The sequence below is a fragment of the Podarcis pityusensis genome, assembly GCF_964106645.2.
Source record: "Podarcis pityusensis genome assembly, chromosome: 1".
In the NCBI taxonomy this organism is placed as follows: domain Eukaryota; kingdom Metazoa; phylum Chordata; class Lepidosauria; order Squamata; family Lacertidae; genus Podarcis; species Podarcis pityusensis.
Window position 1 is genome coordinate 82589518 of NC_138028.1, and position 19333 is coordinate 82608850.

The window sequence follows — 19333 nt, forward strand, 5'->3', positions numbered from 1 at the left end:
GCTACTGTTGGAATCACTTGTACATCCTTTTGGTGGTTTAGCTATGATTACTGCTTCTATTTGCTGTCTCAGTTCCCTACTTAGTATAGTTTCCTTTTAAATGAAGTTAATGGAGAACTTTCTGACACTGAGCTGGAATAGACTCCTTCAGAAGGTGGTGGACTCTCCTTCCTTGGAGGTTTTTAAGTGAGGTTGGATGGCCATCCGTTTGGGATGCTTTGGTTGAGATTCCTGCATTGCGGAGGGTTGGACTAGATGGCCCTCGGGGTCCCTTCCAGCTTACAATTCTATCATTCTAATTATCAGGCTTGGCCTGCGGCAGTCTAGTCTAAAGCTTTGGGGGAAGGTGGGGGGGTGGCACAGCCTATCCATTCGGCAGTGTTATTCAGGCATTAGAACTGTAGTCATATAAGGAATGGGTGGGACGTGGGTGGCGCTGTGGGTTAAACCACAAAGCCTAGAACTTGCTGATCAGAAGGTCGGCAGTTCGAATCCCCACGACGGGGTGAGCTCCCGTTGCTCGGTCCCTGCTCCTGCCAACCTAGCAGTTCGAAAGCACATCCAAGTGCAAGTAGATAAATCGGTACCGCTCCGGCGGGAAGGTAAACGGCGTTTCCATGCGCTGCTCTGGTTCGCCAGAAGCGACTTAGTCATGCTGGCCACATGACCTGGAAGCTGTACGCGGCTCCCTCGGCCAATACAGAGAGATGAGCGCCGCAACCCCAGAGTCGGTCACGACTGGACCTAATGGTCAGGGGTCCCTTTACCTTTTACCATATAAGGAGTGACATATGGCATTGAGTATAGATGCATGTCTAAAGCACATTTCTTGATTACTAGACATACAGCCTCCTCCTGGATGTAGAAGACTATGAGAGGCGCTACCTTTTGAGCCTGGAGGGCGACAGGCTGGCTTTGATGGAGGAGAGGAAGCAGAAGATCTGTGACATGTATGACAACCTGAAGGGGAAAATGCCCAACCAGGAAAGGTAAGAGTAAGATTCTTGTACAATTCCAAAAAGAAAATAGTTCCTCCCAATTTGACAGAGCAGATACTCAGGTGCACAAGCGGCTGTAGGGGGGAATTAGTGACAATTGTCCTCTCCCCTGATTCCACAGACGGGGGAGCATCACATGAACACAACTCTGCTAAGCGGGATGCCCCACTAGCAGAAGCCTAGATAGACAGGATTATGTGTTTCCTTACTGATATTGGCAGTATTGGGGCTCATGGAATAAGCACTGCGAGAATAAAGTTTCAAAAACTAGTTGGTACAGATTTGCTTCTGGAGGGAAATGGGATGGCAAACCATACTTGACAAACTGTTTCCAAGATATTAGGACAGCCTATTTGGTAATAAGCTTATTGTCATTCCCCGCTTCCTCACCTAGGCTTCTTGTTTTAGCAGCCTGCTGGCCTGTGGTGGGGACACAACTGTAGCCTCCTCCATAATTACCGCTCACTTCTAGGTTGTGAAGTGGATGTTCCCCCTTAGAGTGCCATTCCTGGCCCAGGGAGCCCCCTAGTTGCCAACCCAATATGATTTTAAAGCTGTTTAGACTCAAAATAATTATTTGACCTTAATGAGGTTACTGCTCCCGATGAAATGGTCTCTGCTTTTCCAAAGACTTTCTTGGTGTTTGGAAGAACTCTGCATAGGTAGCTAGATGCTGTACCTTCATGAAGAATGTTGTGACTGTGAGCAAGGCTGTGACTTTCAAAGCTACCCCAGCTCTGCATGCCACTTAGGAAGTTCGGTGGGGGAGAAGAATCACATGCTCTGGCGCCACCTAACAATGATTTGTGTGCTCTTTTCTGGCAGGCTGTGTGATGATGCTTTTGTGCAGATCATGTGTATTCGGAAAGGAAAACGTCTGGTTGCCCGGATCCTACCTTTCTTGTCCACTGAGCAAGCCGCTGATATACTTATGGCCACAGCCAGGAACTTGCCATTCCTAATTAAGAAGGATGCTCAGGATGAGGTAAACACTGCTGAAGAGAGGCCACTAAGGAGTTGTCTTGAGTGTTACAGGAATGGAAGAGTTCACCTGCATAACTAATGCCTTCTCTTACTAGAGTAAGAGGAAAATACAATAGTCCTGTTTGTGTGTGTTAGGATTAGTCTTTTTTGGAATTGACAAGGGTATTTCAACAAAATAACTAAAGCTACAGTCCTGTGCATACTTCCTGTGCAGACTTAAACATAGGAATCCTCTATAAACCATGACAGCCATGGTTTTACAGACAACCTGAAGGGGAAAATGCCCAAATCCTGTTCCAGCTCCTGTTGGCAGTCTCCCTTGATAATCTGGAGAGGCTGAAGCCACAAATAGAGCACATCTCTTCTTCCAGTCGTCCCATCTCCTTCCTAGTCTTTTAAAGTGAGGTGTTAACTAGCATTTGTAAGAAAGCTTATAACATGTTTAAGTACCAGAGGCATAAACCTGAGAATGTACTGTGTTTATCAAGACTGATAAAAGTTCAAGAAACCAGTTAGAAAGTGACTTTCTTGAAAGGGTAGGAAAATGAAGATGCAGAGTCTGTTTCTCCCACTTTAAACTTCTATTTATCCATTATAGCCCACTGTTTGAGGAGCTTCCTCCAGAAAGCAGCTTAGTTTCCAATAAAAACCATTTCCACCTGATAATAAAATATAAAAAGTACCAGATACAATACAATGAACAATAAACCAGCATTTTAAAACAAAAACAAAGTCAGTGCTATAGCAATGCTATGCACAGCACTCAGCATAAAGGAGTTTTACTGCAATATATTAATGAGTAGACTCAGAAATTAGGATGTCAGTCTCTGGTGTGGAATATGCTTGTCCTGTGACAAAAGCATGGCATTTTAAAAAACCTTTTCCTCAGGTGCTACCCTGCCTATTGAGGCCCTTCTCCCTTGTTCTCTATCATCTTCCGCTGGGAACTGTCGCCAGCATCCTGCAGCAGCTAATGAACCTACCTCAGAGCACGACGACGACAGCATCGGCCAACCTGCACCTCACAAATGTGCTCCAGAACAAGGTTTCTTCTCTTTACTCCACTTTTATCAGTGCTTAGTGTACCACTAGACTTTTTTATGGCTAGGCATTGCTTCAGGATAGAGGAGGTGTTAATGATGTGGCTTTAAAGGCACAGCTGCTTACAAAGATTTGCTAGGATGCAAGGAGTGCCCTTGCTCCCTCACCTGTATGAAGCTCTGGAGTCACTATCTTGTTTCTAGGCAGCTGTTCTCACATCTCTTGATTTTTGATATCAGTTACTTTTCTTTTGCCCTGTCTCTTCTGTGCAGCTGACCATTTTACGTTTTTTAAAAAAAATCAGATTGGCCCTTTTAATTCTAAATGGAAATTTAGTCATTCTTTAAAGTAAGATGGACTTAACTGGGGAATAACTTTTTACTGCAGGGGTACACAGGGTTGCAGCATTAATTTTCCTTTCTGTTCTCTCTCTCTCCCCCTCCACTTAAGTTTGGCCTCTCTTTGCTGTACTTGGTCTTGAGCCGTGGGGAGGAACTGCAGAGTTCAGATTCTACTACAGAGCTCTTGCAAGACAACCAGTGGTGAGTCTGAGCAGCCCGGCATTTGCCGTGTCTACTTTTCAAATGTATTTCTTCAAAAATAAAATATTTTGAGTTTGACTTTCAGACTAATGCAGCTAATCCACAACAGTAGGTGAAGACTAGTTTGCATAGTTTCTGGTACATGCTGGTAGCACCTGAGAAGCAAGTTACTTAGCTCTAGAGGTTTGCACAATTCCCCCCTTGATTCTATACTGTTACAATTGCCACTGCTGTACTGCATGTGGGGTGGAGTGCGGAGACATTTTATTGCTCATCTGTTTATTGCCTTCTTTCAGTGCACATTTTGTCTTTGCCACCATGCTGGCTGTGTTTGCTTGGTAAAGGAAAAGCACTCTGTATATACTCACACTCAAAGCAGGTTCTTTAGCTGATAAGTTGAGGCTGGTAGTCCTTGCTTTGAAGTTTGCACAGAGATGGCTCACCATGTGCTTAAGAGCCTGTCAAATTACACCTAGGAGTAGGGCAGCAAGCTTGAAGCTCTGGTGATCTTGTACTGTACAACTTAAGGACTAAGTATACTTGGACCTGTTCTCTTCATCTCGGCCATATACCGTGTGAGAGCCATAGTTTATTACATTTATGAACCTTCCTTGAGAAGGATCCCAAGGGGAAGGAACATTTTTATCTTAAAATTGCTGGGAAGAGTAGAAGGGGGAGGCAGAAAGCTGCAGCATCCTCTTCTGAAAGTCTAGCACTGTAACCACTTACTGTAAATACCCACATTGGTAGGTTCAAGACCTCTCTCCTCCTCCTGTCTCATCCTTGCAAAAGATCAGCAGCTGGAATATTGATCATGGCTTTTTTAGTGTCTACTAAAGCTGTCAAGGTTACTTCCTGATTATAATTGTAGCGCCAGAGGACTCTCAGCTGTCTTCCGTAAACTTGGATCACCGTATTCCTTTTTGCCCTTTCAGCCTCCTTTAATATCAAATGGAAAGAACTTTTCCAGAAATGGTCTCATGTTTGCCTTTTCCTCACCAATTGGTAGTCAAATTTAAGTTGTGGCCAAAAACAACTGTTCTGAGAGCAGTGCCCCTGTTGAATTGATCAAGTTTGACTTTAGAACAGTGTCATGTGGTGTCAAGTACTGTCAATCTTGCTGTGTCCATCCTTATTTCCTAAAATATCTGTCAACATGGGGTAATTGTCTCTTATCTCCCAGTAGTAAATCTGTTTACGGTAAAAAACATTTTACCTGCTCTACGTTGCAAATACAATTCTAGAGTGGGTTACAGATTAAATCCTATGATGTGGTAGGCATGTAAACTCAAGCGCCTCTCTTGACAAACCTCCACTTCCAAGCCCTGCAAGCCATTCTTACAATGACCATTACTTCCTTGTCTCTGGCAGGACGGAACTGATGTTCATGGCAACCAGAGAGCTTCTCCGGATCCCTCAGGCAGCCTTGGCCAAGCCAGTGTCCACCCCCTCTAATCTCCTGTCTCTCTTCTCTCGCTATGTTGATCAGCAGAAACTAAATGTGCTAGAGACAAAGTTACAGTAAGTATTGTCATGTTATCCACACATTAATAGAAGTCAGGCGTGGAAATGGAGAACGGGAAGGAGAAATCGTGTCTCCAATATATATATATAATTATATATAAAAATATATTTAAAAATGGAGAAAAGTGGAGAAGATATTGCTGTGGCAGTGATTCTCACACTTGCAATAGTTCCACAGTAGGGGCTAATCGTTGGAAGTGCACTAATAAGGACTGGCTGGACTTCCGTGTCAGTTCTCCAACTGTTATAGTAGTTTTTTGTAATATTTAAGTTTTGAGGAAGCTGTCTGGCACGGGTGGGGACCCTGTGGTTCTTAAGATGTTACTGGATTCCAACTCCTATCGGCTTCAGCCGGCATAGCCCAGGCTTTCTCAACTTTGGATGTTGCTGGGCTGTAACTCCCATCATTCCTAGCCAGAATGGTTAGTGATCAGGGATAACAGCAATTGTAGTTCAAGAACATCTGGGGACGCAAGGTTGAGAAAAGCTGGCATATAGCCAGTTGTCATGAATCATGAGGTGTATTCCAGCAGTACCTGGAGATCCACAGGCTCTGCACCCCTTTTATATGGATATGAAACAAAATTGAGCTGGGGGGAAAAGGAATCTGGCTGCAGTAGCTAGAAAGGGTACACATTCTTGACAGTTCTTACTTTTTTTCTGTTTCAGGTTAATTCAAGGAATACGATAGAAGGCCTCAAACTGCTGCCACGCTGGTCTCCATCACTGCTGCCACCTCCAGAGTATTTTAGTGGGTGAAGAGGAGGCAGTGCCTTCTCAGAATAAATCCTTGTGGGATTGTGTCTCTGGTCCAGCACAGAAGATTGCTCTCTTGCTCTGAGCTTGGCTGGGGATGTGCTTACCTTCTCCGCCCCTCATTGCTAGTTTGCAGTTCTGCATGTCCTTGCTGCATTGAATCACCCCAAGCCCCCCCCTTTCCCTCAGCACTTTCACAATGGCTTTCCCTCCCTACACAGACCGCTTTCTCCTCAGCGCACTACTGATGGACTAGCAAGGAAAGTAGTTCCGCTTTCCTGTCTCCTGTCACTAAGAACACCGGCCTGGGTAGGAGGAAGAGAATAGTCCACATTTATTGTGGAAATGGAGAGACCTGTTGGTGTCTCCTTTGTTGGGAATGTTTTTAAATGACGGGAAGTCCCTCTGATTGGCCCACTGGTGACTCTGTCTCCCCACCTCTTCCAGTGCCACATGCCTCATAATGGCGTCACCCAGTCCTGCAAACTGTTCCGCCTTTTCTGAACCTTGTGATGAAGCAATGTCATCTTTGCACATTTGTCTAGTCTTCCTGAGACTCACTTTCTACCTGAGCTTTTTGTCTCTGACCTACACCTTGCTTCAAGCTCCAGCTGGCCAAGAGCCCTTGTAGAGTAACCAATAAGGTACCAGGAATGAATTTTCCTGGAACAGATTAATCTTAGTGAGTTTCAATATCATACACTGCTAGGTCCTGCTGTTTTCTTGCTCCTTTTTTTGGAATGTGGTGAGGTGTTTTTTTTTTTAATTCTTTCTTTGCTTTTAAAAACAATTTGCACATGTAGGTATTCTACAACCAGTAAACGCCTGTTACTAACTGGCTGCCTCTCCACAGTATTCTCCTTACACCTCCCTTAAATCCAGATTTCTAACTTACTTTCTCACACCTTCCTTTTTCCTACAGCCTTTCAACCTTTCTTAATCCTTTTCCTCTACTCTTTACTCCTCTCCGTAAACACGATCAAGTGGTCCATTATTATTATTATTATTGTGCTTTTACTTTTTGGTTTGGTTATGATTAATGAAATTTCTAAATTTACATTTTTATAGGGTATTGTAAATAAAAAAAAATTCTATACTTGTGGGGAGTGTGCATAGTGTTCTGTGTATGGATTTTGCTTTTCTATAAACGAGGGGGCTGTCTCATTCAGACCCAAACAGCAGGTGTTTCCGTATGGGCTGCTGAAGCTTGACAAATCTAATATAGTAGTAAAGTGTGAATAAAGACTCTAAGAAAAAAATAAACATTTTGCATGAATCAGTTAAGTACATTGGCTTAGGTGGTACTACCCCACATCAGTTCTCTTCATTTTTCCTCACTGCCATGGAATGGCTTGTTGGCAGGGATTAAAGCACACCTTGGCCCAGGAATTTGTCATATCCCTTGGAGCTGCACTTCAGGGTTTTATCCATTGCCTTATCCACTATGCTTAATTGTACTCAGGTACAGTGGTACCTTGGGTTACAGATGCTTCAGGTTACTTCTGGGTCTCGGTGCTCGCACATGCACAGAAGCACTAAATCGGGCTTTGCGCATGCGCTGAATTGCAACCCGTGTGGGTGCAGACATGGCACTGCGGGTTGCCAACATGCCTCCCGCATGGATCACATTTGCAACCCGAGGTTCCACTGTACAGCTGTCTGTGTCAGGGCTGGGGAGCCTTTGCCCCCTCCAGATGTTGCTGAACTACAACTCCCAACAGCCTTGGCAAGCATGGCCAATGGCCAGGGACAATGAGCTGTAGTTTAACATCTGGAAAACCAGAGGTTTTTTTCAGCCAGAGCTCAGCTCTAGTATCTCAGGTGGGTGCCACTGCCATTCTAAAAGAACAAGGGAGAAGTTCATGGTGAGCTCCAGCACCTCTTTTGCTAGAAAAGTAGCACTGTGGAGAGCCAAATGTTCCCTATCCCTGGTCTATGTAAAGGGTTTTTTTCTGTTGAGGGCTGCATTCCCTTGAGAGAAATCTGAGAGCCAGGGTGGTCAGAATACACTCCCCCCCCCCCTTCTCCTGTACCATCCTCTTCTGCTTTCAGGATTTTCCTTTTGCCACCTGCATGAAATTAGGCCTTGCTCTAAGACTAGTTATATGTAGACAATGCTAGCTTTTCATATTGCCCCATTAGTGTTTTTCAGTTTGTGTTCTTGGCTACCTTTAACAAAAAACAAAAGAGCTATCTTAACATTTCTTGAGCTCCTTCTAAATGTTACATTGCTAGGTTAGGATTAAGATACTGCCATTTTACTGTGAGGGGCAACAGTTACCTAAGCTTAAGGGAAATCAGCCCTTTTCCACAACATGTTAGCCAGCTCTTGCAGCAAAGAGCAAATGAGATTGCCATTTAAGATTAACAAGGTTGGATTTAAAATGGTTTTTCTTGTAAGAAATTCAGGTGCGGATTTATTAACTGTGGTAGGGCAACAATGGCCGTAAGAAAAATACATTTGAACAATTGTTTATTACTGCATTTATGTTGCGTTTCTGTGTGCACTTGAGGTGGTAACCATTTGAAATAACTTAAAACAAATAATAAAATGGAAAGATGGAGCAACCCAGCAGTTTCTCTCTCAAGGTTTTGGCAATCTGTTCAGGAGGAGAAAGCGCAACAATTGTCACTGCCAGCTTAAGAGTTCATCACACTGGCCATTTCAATACCCAGTCACCGAGTTTGGAGCAATCTGTTTGGAACTCTTCACAATCTGTGTTCCACCACCCTGAATAATTTGATGTCTTAAGCAATCGTGGTTATCCCTAACTCTAGATTGTGTAAAAAGCACCAACCTCAAGAAATCCTTGGGGCCCCCCACTTTCCTTTACCAAAAACTCACCATTTTATTCCTACTGATCCATAAGGGAGCTGGTCCTGTTAGCCCAATGACGGCAGGATTATCCCCATAAGGTATAAGTTTTTGCAGCCACATATTTGAGCTCCTACCTAAGCCAATTTTTGGAGGAATAAGACCTAAATACATTTGCTTGAAAGTTAAGTTCTTAAAACGGAGTTGGCAGGTAATTTGGGGCCGGAACCTGAAGTGAGGCTGGAATCTTATGCCCGCCCCTGGAACTCGGTAGACCTGTGTCCTGGTAAACAGGCACAGGACTGGGCTGCTAGGGTGCAAATGGCATTGGGTCTGGAGCTCTGGCTCGTCGTCTTCACAGGCGCCCATTACCGTTGGCTCTCAAATGTCATTCGCCATCTAACCAACAGAGCTCCCGTTCCACGATGACGTCAGAGATAGCGTCTTTGCAACGCCCCCCCCCCCCATGAGCTGCTTACTGGTTTTTACCTGCAAAGGACAAGAGAAGAGACCAATAGGAGCGGCGAGAAAGAAAGCCTATTGGGAAGCGAACGACGCCGCCTCACCGGCCAATGCAGCTTCAAGCCACGCCCCCTGGGCATATTTGGACCAGTAGCAGCCGCGGAGGCGGTGCCAAGCGGGACTCCGGCCCCTGGAGTGGGCGTCGCTGCTAATGGGGAGGGTTGGGTGACGGCGCGACGCGCATCGTTTGGGGGGGAGGGAGAAGCCGAGAAGGAGGGAGGCGCTCAGCCTCCGGCGGTTCCTGGTCTCTCGTTGGCCGAGGCAGTTCGGGGCTCGCGAAGGCGGCGGCGGTGCTGCGCGGTGCCATGTCGGAGTTACGAGCGGCGGGACCCGGCCCAGCGACGACGCCTGGCGGAGCGGGCGGCCCCATCGCCTCCGTCCCAGGAGCGACCTGTGGGCCCGGCCCAGCGCCCCCGCTACCCTCTCCCGGGCCTGGCGGCGGAGGAGGCACCCTGGGCCCTGGGGGACCGGCCCCAGGGGGGGTGACAGGCACTCCAGGGGGGAGCTCTACTTCCGCTTCCGGGTCCACCAGCTCCACTTCCGGGTCAGCCCGCGAAGGCTGGCTTTTCAAATGGACCAATTACATCAAAGGGTATCAGCGGCGCTGGTTCGTGCTGAGCAACGGGCTCCTGAGCTACTACAGGTGAGGCCACGCCCCGTCTGCCGGCCCTGCCAGGGTGGCCGGCCACGCCCCTTTCCTGCTCCGGTCACACCCAGGGCGCCTCCCAAGGCCTGTGACCCTCTTTCCCTTTGGCCGGCCTGCACCCGGTTGGGCATTCCTCCCCCTGGCCAAGCCTGCGTGGCAGGAGCAGCAGCAGCAGCCTCCTCTGTGTGGAGCAGCCACTTCCCTGCCACGTGGCATGAGGGTGTCATGGCTTAGCCACGTCTTGAGAAGCATCAGGGGGGCTTCCACACCTCTGAGGCTCCCCTCAGCTATTCTGCCTTACATTCCTACCCCCACCTCAGATATGCATGGCATGTACAGTGGTACCCCGGGTTACAGACTCCGCTAACCTAGAAATAGTACCTCGGGTTAAGAAATTTGCTTCAGGATGAGAACAGAAATCGTGCTCTGGCAGCAGCACCAGCAGGAGGCCCCATTAGCTAAAGTGGTACTCAAGGTTAAGAACGGACCTCCAGAACGAATTAGGTTCTTAATCCGAGGTACCACTGTACTGCATTCTGACATGAAGATGAGGGTGGTGATAGCCACATTATTTCCCCTTTCTCCACACCTGCGACGTTCTGCGGCTTTCTCCTTCCCTTTATGCCAGCCAGCAGAAAAGCCAAATGTGTTCTAAGACACCCTCCTCCTCCTCCTCCTCCTCCACATCCTTGGCAGCATCACTGGGCCACATCTTTTTGATTCTCTGTTGCAACCAATGGCACAGGCAACACATAGTCTGAGAGATACATCCTCTGTGATGTGTTTTGGTGTACAGTACTTGATACTTAAAAAGAAATGCAAAAAATGTAGGCCTGTTGATATAATTCTATGATGGCCACAAGCCATTTTTCCAAAAGACCTGTGTTCTGGGTGTGGCGGATTTGGCAGAGGTAACTATCACAGGCAATGTTAGCTGTGGGGCCATGTAAGCTGGGAATAGAAATAGCTTTTCTGAAATCACTGCTTCTAACATTCCTTGGTTAGGAGAGAAATTCTTCCCAGCAGGTTAGAAGCTGCACATAAACTGTATTTGCCCTATGCATCCTTCCCTTGTTAGGATTGAGAGCTATGTTCAAATTCCTGCTTGGCTGTGGAGCTCAACAAGTAGCCTGGGGCAAGTAACTTAACTCTCAACTTAATCATCCTCATTGTGAAAAAAATTAGGATAACCCTGTACTCCAGGCACCCCCAAACTTGGCCCTTCATATGTTTTGGGACTACAGTTCCCATCATCCCTGACCACTGGTCCTGTTAACTAGGGATGATGGGAGTTGTAGTCCCAAAAAACATATGGAGGGCCGAGTTGGGGGGGGGGCTGCTGTACTCCATAAAGGAAGGCTGTGTTACAAATGTAACGAAACCAAACAATGAGGCCTTTTACTTATGACAAAACCTACCTTGAGTTACTTACTTAAACTGTGAGTTCCCAAACCATCCGTGCTTCAAAACCTTTCTTCAAATGATTCAGTTTCTTCATGAGTCTTCTGCAAATGTAGAAACAAATACTTAGCATTATATGTTGCCTGTCTCTCTAAGCAACCCTTCATAGCTTTCAGTGCTGTGTTGTATGTCTGCGCCACCCTTGTGTTTTCACATAAATGTTACTCCATATCACTGATGAATAGTAAAGCCCCAGCAGTTTTCACCTACTTTCTTCCAAACTGTATGTGCATTCCTATTCCAGCTACTTCTGCATGTTAAATGAACATTTATTTGTGAATTAGACAAATCACTTCAAACAATTGCAGCCCAGCTGGTGCCAAACATACTGCTCTGCTTACCTTTGGACCACAGCAGTGAGGCTAAGAGGAGGGTTTTGTTGTCTGGGCAGCCCAGGATCTCCATACATACTGCCCAAGCTTGCACCTGTTGTGCTTACTTCAACTAATTGTATTCCACTCATAAAACAGGAGGATTGTCAAGCAGCATATCAAACAGAACTTCTGGAGAAAAACTATTATTCCAGCTACCTTGCTAATCAAAAGTATGTTGAAACTAACGTAACAGAATGCCTCTGAGATTTTTAGGGAGAGAGCTCAGGTTCTCATTTTTGCCCCTGCTTTGCTCGTCAGCTGTGTTATTTCCTAAAGAGAAGGGAAATCTAAGTAGTGGGAGGGTGAATGGAGATATGGAATAATGAGAAGTGTTTCTGGAATCTGGGCTTCCAATCTTACGCATGTTTGCTCTCATTATAGTCAATGACACTTGCATCCAAGGATAGCAGCCCTAATCCATGGGTGGAGAGCTAGATTTGGCCAATGAGCCAGATTGTTATTTTCCCCACCTCTTGTGGGTCAAGGTTGACAGGTGGGTGGAGCCTAATCCAGTGTCCTGTAATAATTAGCTGTGTAGCAGGTGTTGCCTTACTATGCCATATGCATCTTTTCTTCTCTGCTGATGTTCTTTTGCATTGCTGTTAAGTCTGGAGTACGAATGAGGCTCCTTGAACATCTTTCCCCTTGCACATTTTTTGTGGGGCCTCTGTTAACTTAACATTTTGAACTAAAAGTATGCATTTTCAGAAACAGACCTTGAAGGTGCAGTAGTAAAGGGAATAAAGAGTGTGGTCAAATAGTAATAAGGAGTCTTGTGGCACCTTAAAAGCAACAAATTTATTGTTGCATAAGGTTTCGTAGATCAGAGTCCACTTTGTCAGATGCATCAGGACTCCAACCTTGAAAGCTTCTGCCATAATAAATCAGCCTGTTAAATGCCTGCTAAGAGGCTAGAAGCTCTTCCTCCATGGCCAGCATGGAAAAATAGGCTAGTAGCATCTTAGCAGGTTAGTGTGTGTGTGTGTGTGTGTGTGTACATAAACACACACACACACACACACACACACACACAACCTTCTACCAAGAGGGACAGAAATCCCTTCGTTTGTGGCCAGCATGAAATGCAGCAGGTTAGTGAAGAAGGAGTAGCACATTTCCTTCTTCCACCAACCTGTTCACTTACCTGCATGGAAGTCCTTGCTGCAAAATGCAAGGTTGTAATAAATCCATTAGTCTTTAAGTAGCCACAAGACTTTGATGTGTATGTTACAACAGACTAATATGGTGGTGACCAGTTTGACAGAGAAAGAGCCCCTTTTCACTAGTGGGTTACAGGAAAGATTATTCGCCCAAGTTTAGGAAAATGCTTGTTTTTCACTCATAACTAGCTAAGGGCCCATCTGAACTGTGTTCTCATTCACTCATAGACTGTGTACTCATTCACCCAATAAATCTTGTCCTCTGACCTTGCAACTTATTTCATTGTCCTCTTCAACCAGTGACATCTTGTTGGTTGATCTGCTCTGATGCACACATTGGGGTTTATGGCTTTTCTGGATGCCATTAGCTTATCTGTTCTGGTATCACATAGTAGGTCATAAATGCCTTTAGACCAGGCAGCTGAGGAACATCAGAGAGCCCATAATTGGAAACCTGAAGCTCAGAGCAGCTAAAAATGGAGAAGAAAAATCCAACTGCTTTGAATTTTGAGTAGACCCAAGATTTCAATGGGTCTTCTCTTAAATATGACTACTGTTAGATATTGCCAAATCATTTTTTTCTTTTTAATATTTAATTTATAGTGTTTCTCTTTAAAAGCAACTGAATTTTAAAGAAAATCTTAACTGAACACACATTTAAATTGTGTACATGCAGGTTTATATGATATATACATATATATATACAGTTGTACCTTGGTTTTCCTAGTTCTCGAATGTTTTGGCTCCTGAACGCCGCAAACCCAGAAGTGACTGTTCCGGTTTGCAAACTATTTTTGGAAGCCGAATGTCCGGTGCAAATTCCTTGACTTTTGATTGGCTGCAGGTGCTTCCTGCAGCCAATCAGAAGCCACACTTTGGTTTCTGAATGTTTTGGAAGTTGAACGGACTTCCAACGGACTTCATGTTTTAATGTATGACTGTATATATCAGGGGTGGCCAACTCCCAAGAGACTACGATCTACTCACAGAGTTAAAAACTGGCAGTGACCTACCCCCTTTTTCGAGATTCAGGTTAAAGTTGTTGAGTTTTTTCAGGGAGGAGGTAAAATGTTGAGCTTTTTTAAGGGGAGCCACAGTTGTTCAGCTTCTTTGGGGGGAGCCAGTGATCTACTGCAGACATCCAGTGGTCTACCGGTAGATCACGATCTACCTGTTGGACATGGCTAGTGTATATATAGCAGAGAAGAGCAGGTGTTTTGGGAAAAATACTTTGGCAATCCCACCCACCATTGAACCCAATGTGTTTTGACCATATGCGATTTTGGCTTTATGCACTATTCCCAGAATGTAACCCCTGTGTAAGTTGAGAGGCGCCCATACGAACAAGCAAGTGAATGCTTACACATAATCTCTAAAACTTCATCATGGCCATCTATTAAGCCCTCTGATTTGCAGCTTGCTTTTCTGTGCAAAAACAAGGTCTGTTATAAAATTATTCAACATCAGAGATCAAGCAGTAAATGTGATACACTGCTGTGTCTTCCTGTTGGTACTGGAGACCAATTATCCAATGCATGAGGATCTAGGAAATGTCATCCTGTATAACACCACAAATACTCAGAACCCTGACTGGTTGGATTGTACTGTTTTGCACCCTCCCAACATCATGAGTCCTGTGACATGTTCAGTTAAATGTTGATGTTTAGGGCTTTACTAAGGAAGCAGCATGGATATTATTTCTTTCTAATGCAGGGAGAAACACTGTTTTGTCCGCTAAGTACCAGCTCTTGCTCCTGGAAAGTTCCGGACACCATTATAGCTCAACTGTATGCATGTTTATTTGGAAGGAAATCTCACTTGATTCAATGGGACCTGCTTCCAAATAAGCATGAGTAGGATTACAGCATTAATATCCAAACCTATGTACAGTGGTACCTCGGTTTACGAACTTAATCCGTTCCTGAAGTCCGTTCTTAAACCAAAACCATTCTTAAACCAAGGTGCGCTTTCCCTAATGAGGCCTCTCGCCACCGGTGTCTTTCCACCGTTGAGATTCCGTTCTTAGACTGAGGTAAAGTTCTCAAACCAAGACACTATTTCTGGTTTTGCGGAGTTTGTAAACCAAATTGTTCTTAAACCGGACTGTTCTTAAACCAAGGTACCACTGTATGTCTGTTCAGAAGTAAGTGCCCATTGTGTTTAGTGGAATTTAATCTCAAGTAAATCTACATAGAGATTGCAGCCTTTAGTCTTCAGGTAAGTGATCTGGCATGTGAACAGAGAAAGCCAAGCAGAAATCTTTTTTTCTCTCTGAACAGATATAATTCTGCAGTGCAAAAGGCATGTTGGCTTCGGGATCAAAGGTTTTGGTTGATCCTATGTTGTACAAAGGTTCTGTTTAGTTACTACCCAATAGATCAGTACACTTGCTTGTTCAGGAAATGCATACATTTAAAAATGGCAATACTGATTTAAATCAGTACAGCCAAACTGAGGCTCTTATTCTTGATCATTTAAATTGGATGTTATAGACTTTGGAATGGGGTCTTATTAGTCTTATTAGATCCATGGGGTGGTTTAGAAACCCGTAGGTGAAAAAGAAAAGATGGTGCTTTTTGCTTATATATGTGATGGTGTGACACATATATCAAGGTGTTGCAGTTAATATCCTATGCTTTTGCCAGGTTTGGGTTGTCCTGTGTTAATGGGCCATACATAACCTATTGTCACTTCCATGTTTAAGAAGGATTATGAGGGTGATGCTTTGGGTTCTGACTGATAGTAAACAGTAAATTATGCATATCTAATACATGGCCAGTTTTGTCTTCCTTGAATTGTATGCTCCTCAGAAACATAAGAGAGTTAGTCTCTAACTTAGTAATAATAATAATAATTTATTACATATACTACGCCCATCCGGCCAGGCCCCCCCAGCCACTCTGGGCAGCTTCCAACAGGATATTAAAAACACAATAAAATATCAAACATTAAAAACTTCCCTAAACAAGACTGCCTTCAGATGTCTTCTAAAAGTCAGATAGTTGTTTATTTCCTTGACATCTGGTGGAAGGGCATTCCACAGGGTGGGCGCCACTACCGAGAAGGCCCTCTGCCTGGTTCCCTGTAACCGCACTTCTTGCAGTGAGGGAACCACCAGAAGGCCCTTGGAGCTGGACCTCAGTGTCCGGGCAGAATGATAAGGGTGGAAATGCTCCTTCAGGTACACTTGAGCCAAGGCACCTCTGCAATATTTGAGTTAGCTTTCACGTTTTCCTGCAAAGGATTTTGAACTGTAGCTTTTTTGAGGGGGCCGAGGCCCCCATTGTTGAGGCTGAACACAGAGCTGGGCACAAGCGATGTCAGGACGTTGCGTCAGGCCCCCTCAATGTACTTTGGAAGGTGGCACCTCTGGACACAACTATAACTTCCAGGACCCTTGGTTAGGAATTGTGATAGTTAAACCAATTTAAATCTGTAGTGGAGACATGTCCTTTTCCAGAGTTATTGCAACCCCACCAGATCCTGGCCTACTTTACATACAATTTCTCTCTGACGTGCCTGGATAGATGACATATTTACTGATTGGTTGAATGTATCACAACATCAGCCGTGCAGTGCTGTAGGCACAGGTAGTAGGGTGACCTTTGTCTTTTTCCTATGAGTCTCATCTGCCCTCTACTATAAGAATGTGCTAATGAGACACTAAGTCCCTTCTGATGAGGTTTTGGTAAAGTACTTGCAATAGTGATGTTCACTTGGACTATTTGTTGTGCTCTACTTATCTCCTGATCCATATTTTGTGACGGTGGCAAGGAGGGTGGCTTTAGCGATCCTATAGGAAGGAATGTTTTGTACAAACATCCAAGGAAGACTAAAATAGCCAGTATCCAGGAGTACTGGCTACTGTCAGGGGAATGCCATGGGATTCTTGGTGCTGAGATTCGGGGTCTGCTGCCTCCAGACAAACATACTATGGATGACTGTCTGCAGCCCCTTCTTATTAATGCCTCCCTCAGTGTGTTGTCTACTCATCTTTGAATGACATCAAGCCTGCATTGTTAGTGCAAACCCTTGCTCTCCTCACACCAAATCTAGCCAAAGGTATTAAAATCACCCTGTGCCACTTCTTTGGGAATTTGCCCCTGTGTAGACATCCTGGTTTTTAGTCAGCGAACATTTAATTTAAAGGCCTATATTTTGAGGGAGCCATGCCTTACTCAGGAAGAGATGGCTGACTTGTTAGCGCCTCTCCCGTAGTTTGGTCTGTATTATTCATAAAGTAACTGGACTCTGGAGGATAAGAATAGCTGGCAAACCAGGCTCATATTTCCCCAGTGGACTCAGCCTGCTGGAAGGAAGGAATGCCAAGTTACCCTCTGCCCAAGGTTTAGGAGGAAGCAGTAAACCCGGGGCCTCTGTGATGAAGCATTCTGGCAGTTTCTCTGTGCCAGCCCCAAGCAGGCTGTGTGTGTGCATTGTTGTTGCCTATGTGCTACTCAGCCTTGCAGTGGAAAGGAGATGGCTCTGCCTTGTACCAGGTCAATACATAGGGAACTTTGTTCTTGTCTTGGGCTGAGAGTGGGGAGGGATTTGGCGAGCCTTAAGGTAGGCGGAATGTATACTTAGTCATTTCTGCAAAACTGGGAAAGCTGTAAGCGCAGCCTTGGGCAGAGGGAATGCTGAGAAAATTGGGGACTGAAATGAATGGTGGCCTGGCTGTCTGGAGGCCTTTTGCATTCCAACTGCCTTATCCACACTGGGCTCCCATCCATGAGACTTCCTGGCAAGCTCTGGAATTCCCTGTAGGCCTGTGTCTTGAGGATATGTGATACACATATACTGTATACAAATGTGCAAATGAATCGGCTGGGTGGTAATTGACTTAACTTTTGCTCTGAGTAGATCCCTTGAAATGAATTTCAGTGCATCTGCTCTGTTGAATAATATCTATAAAAGATAATGATATCTTTAATAATTGTACCTATAATAATATCTATAATAGATATATTACTGTTTTCCATTGTATAGTGGCTCAAGTTCAATAGGTTACATGTAGACCCAATATCAAACTTGGTTTTTCTGGATGCTGCTGCAAATTCTGTCTATCCCCGTAATTCCTTCAGCCCAATATTTCATTTCATTGTTTGGTGTTGAGACAGATCTCTCCCTGTGTTTTGAGGGAGAGGGTAAAAATGCCCAATTTCTGGACATTTGAAGGAATCGCAGACAATTTTCCTGTGTTGTGGAATTACCATTACACTTTATCTAAAACACTCATCAGTGAATGAAACCATAATATAAATATTCATATATTTGTGTATGTGCATTGCATTAATGAGCATGTAGACAAGAGTCTTGTAGCTTGGGAAGGACTGTGGTGCACAAATGCACGCACGCATGCATGCACACCCTTATCTTGTGAATGTGCTTCTTGAGAATCCAGCATTTTCTCTGAGTTTAGACACATTGGTCTGCGTCTAGTTCTGGCTTTAACGCCCCCAAACTCCTACAAGTCTGGCCGAGTCCCAATATTGAATGTAAAATCCCCCACCATCTGGCCTGTCCGCTCTTGCGTGTGTGGCTGGGACGGCCAGCTTGTTGAAATTATCAGGACGCTCTGCAAAGTTCAAGAGATTGCCCTATTAATAGAAATGCCTGCCACTAGTGATCACAGTAACAGAGAGGAGACTTTTCCTTCCCTTCTGCCCCACTCAAGGGGGTCATCCCAGCCAGGGAATCGCTTTACATATTTTGTAAAGTGGGGAAACAACTTCTATTTGGGTTGTGCAGTATTGCCAAGCATTTGAGAAAGTGAGTGGTAAATAACTTGCTCACTAACTTTCAGCACGTCAGTTTAATGATTAGTCAACGCAAGTGACATGATGCCTACAACTTTGTGCAGACTGTATCTGATTGCCATACATTGGACAGATGACAGTTTGGTTATACAGTGGTACCTTGGTTCTCAAACTGAATCAGTTTCGGAAGTCCGTTCCAAAACTAAAGCATTCCAAAACCAAGGCGCGCTTCCCTTAGAAAGTAATGCAAAATGGATTAATCCATTCCACACTTTGGAAAACAAACCCTAAAACAACAATTTAACATGAATTTTCCTATCTAACAAGACTATTGATCCATAAAATGAAAGTAATAAACAATGTGCTGCAGTCACAATCAATCAGTCAGTAGCTGAACTGGGTTCCACACAGTCGCAAAAACAAACAAAAAAGAGCCGCAGAAGCAAAACCGCAAAATAAATACCAAAAGCAGACAGACCTCAGCGTAACACTCAAATTGGAAGTGTAACACTCAAAACAGAGCACGTTTGACTTCCGAAAAAAGTTCACAAACCAGAACACTTACTTCTGGGTTTGTAGTGTTTGGGTTCCAAGCTGTTTGAGTACCAAGGCGTTTGAGAACCAAGGTACCACTGCATAATTTTGGGAAACGGGGTAGGACTTGGAAGCCCAGCTAATACGGTCCAAAGCAGGAGGCAGCTCTGGACAAATAGCCCTCTGGTAAAACTGTTCCTGGACTTTAGTACCTCGG

At 44.7% G+C, this 19333-nt stretch overlaps 2 protein-coding genes and 1 long non-coding RNA gene across 3 annotated transcripts in view; 2 read left to right on the forward strand and 1 right to left on the reverse strand.

Annotated features, from left to right (window-relative positions):
• Positions 1-6945, forward strand: part of PATL1 (PAT1 homolog 1, processing body mRNA decay factor) — a 19463-nt gene extending 12518 nt beyond the window's left edge. Inside the window, exons 14-19 of the mRNA XM_080994334.1 lie at positions 841-989; positions 1824-1983; positions 2872-3027; positions 3474-3565; positions 4937-5086; positions 5759-6945. Coding sequence (XP_080850460.1) covers positions 841-989; positions 1824-1983; positions 2872-3027; positions 3474-3565; positions 4937-5086; positions 5759-5780 — 729 coding nt within the window. The 3' untranslated portion in view covers positions 5781-6945. The remainder of the gene's footprint in view (positions 1-840; positions 990-1823; positions 1984-2871; positions 3028-3473; positions 3566-4936; positions 5087-5758) is intronic.
• LOC308471740 lies at positions 6533-12418 on the reverse strand. Its single transcript, XR_013983136.1, has 2 exons — positions 11261-12418; positions 6533-9149 (listed from the first exon to the last, which is right to left on the reverse strand). It is a non-coding gene; the product is annotated as an uncharacterized lncRNA (long non-coding RNA).
• OSBP (oxysterol binding protein) overlaps positions 9326-19333 on the forward strand; it is a 25919-nt gene continuing 15911 nt past the window's right edge. Inside the window, exon 1 of the mRNA XM_080994316.1 lies at positions 9326-9825. Coding sequence (XP_080850442.1) covers positions 9488-9825 — 338 coding nt within the window. The 5' untranslated portion in view covers positions 9326-9487. The remainder of the gene's footprint in view (positions 9826-19333) is intronic.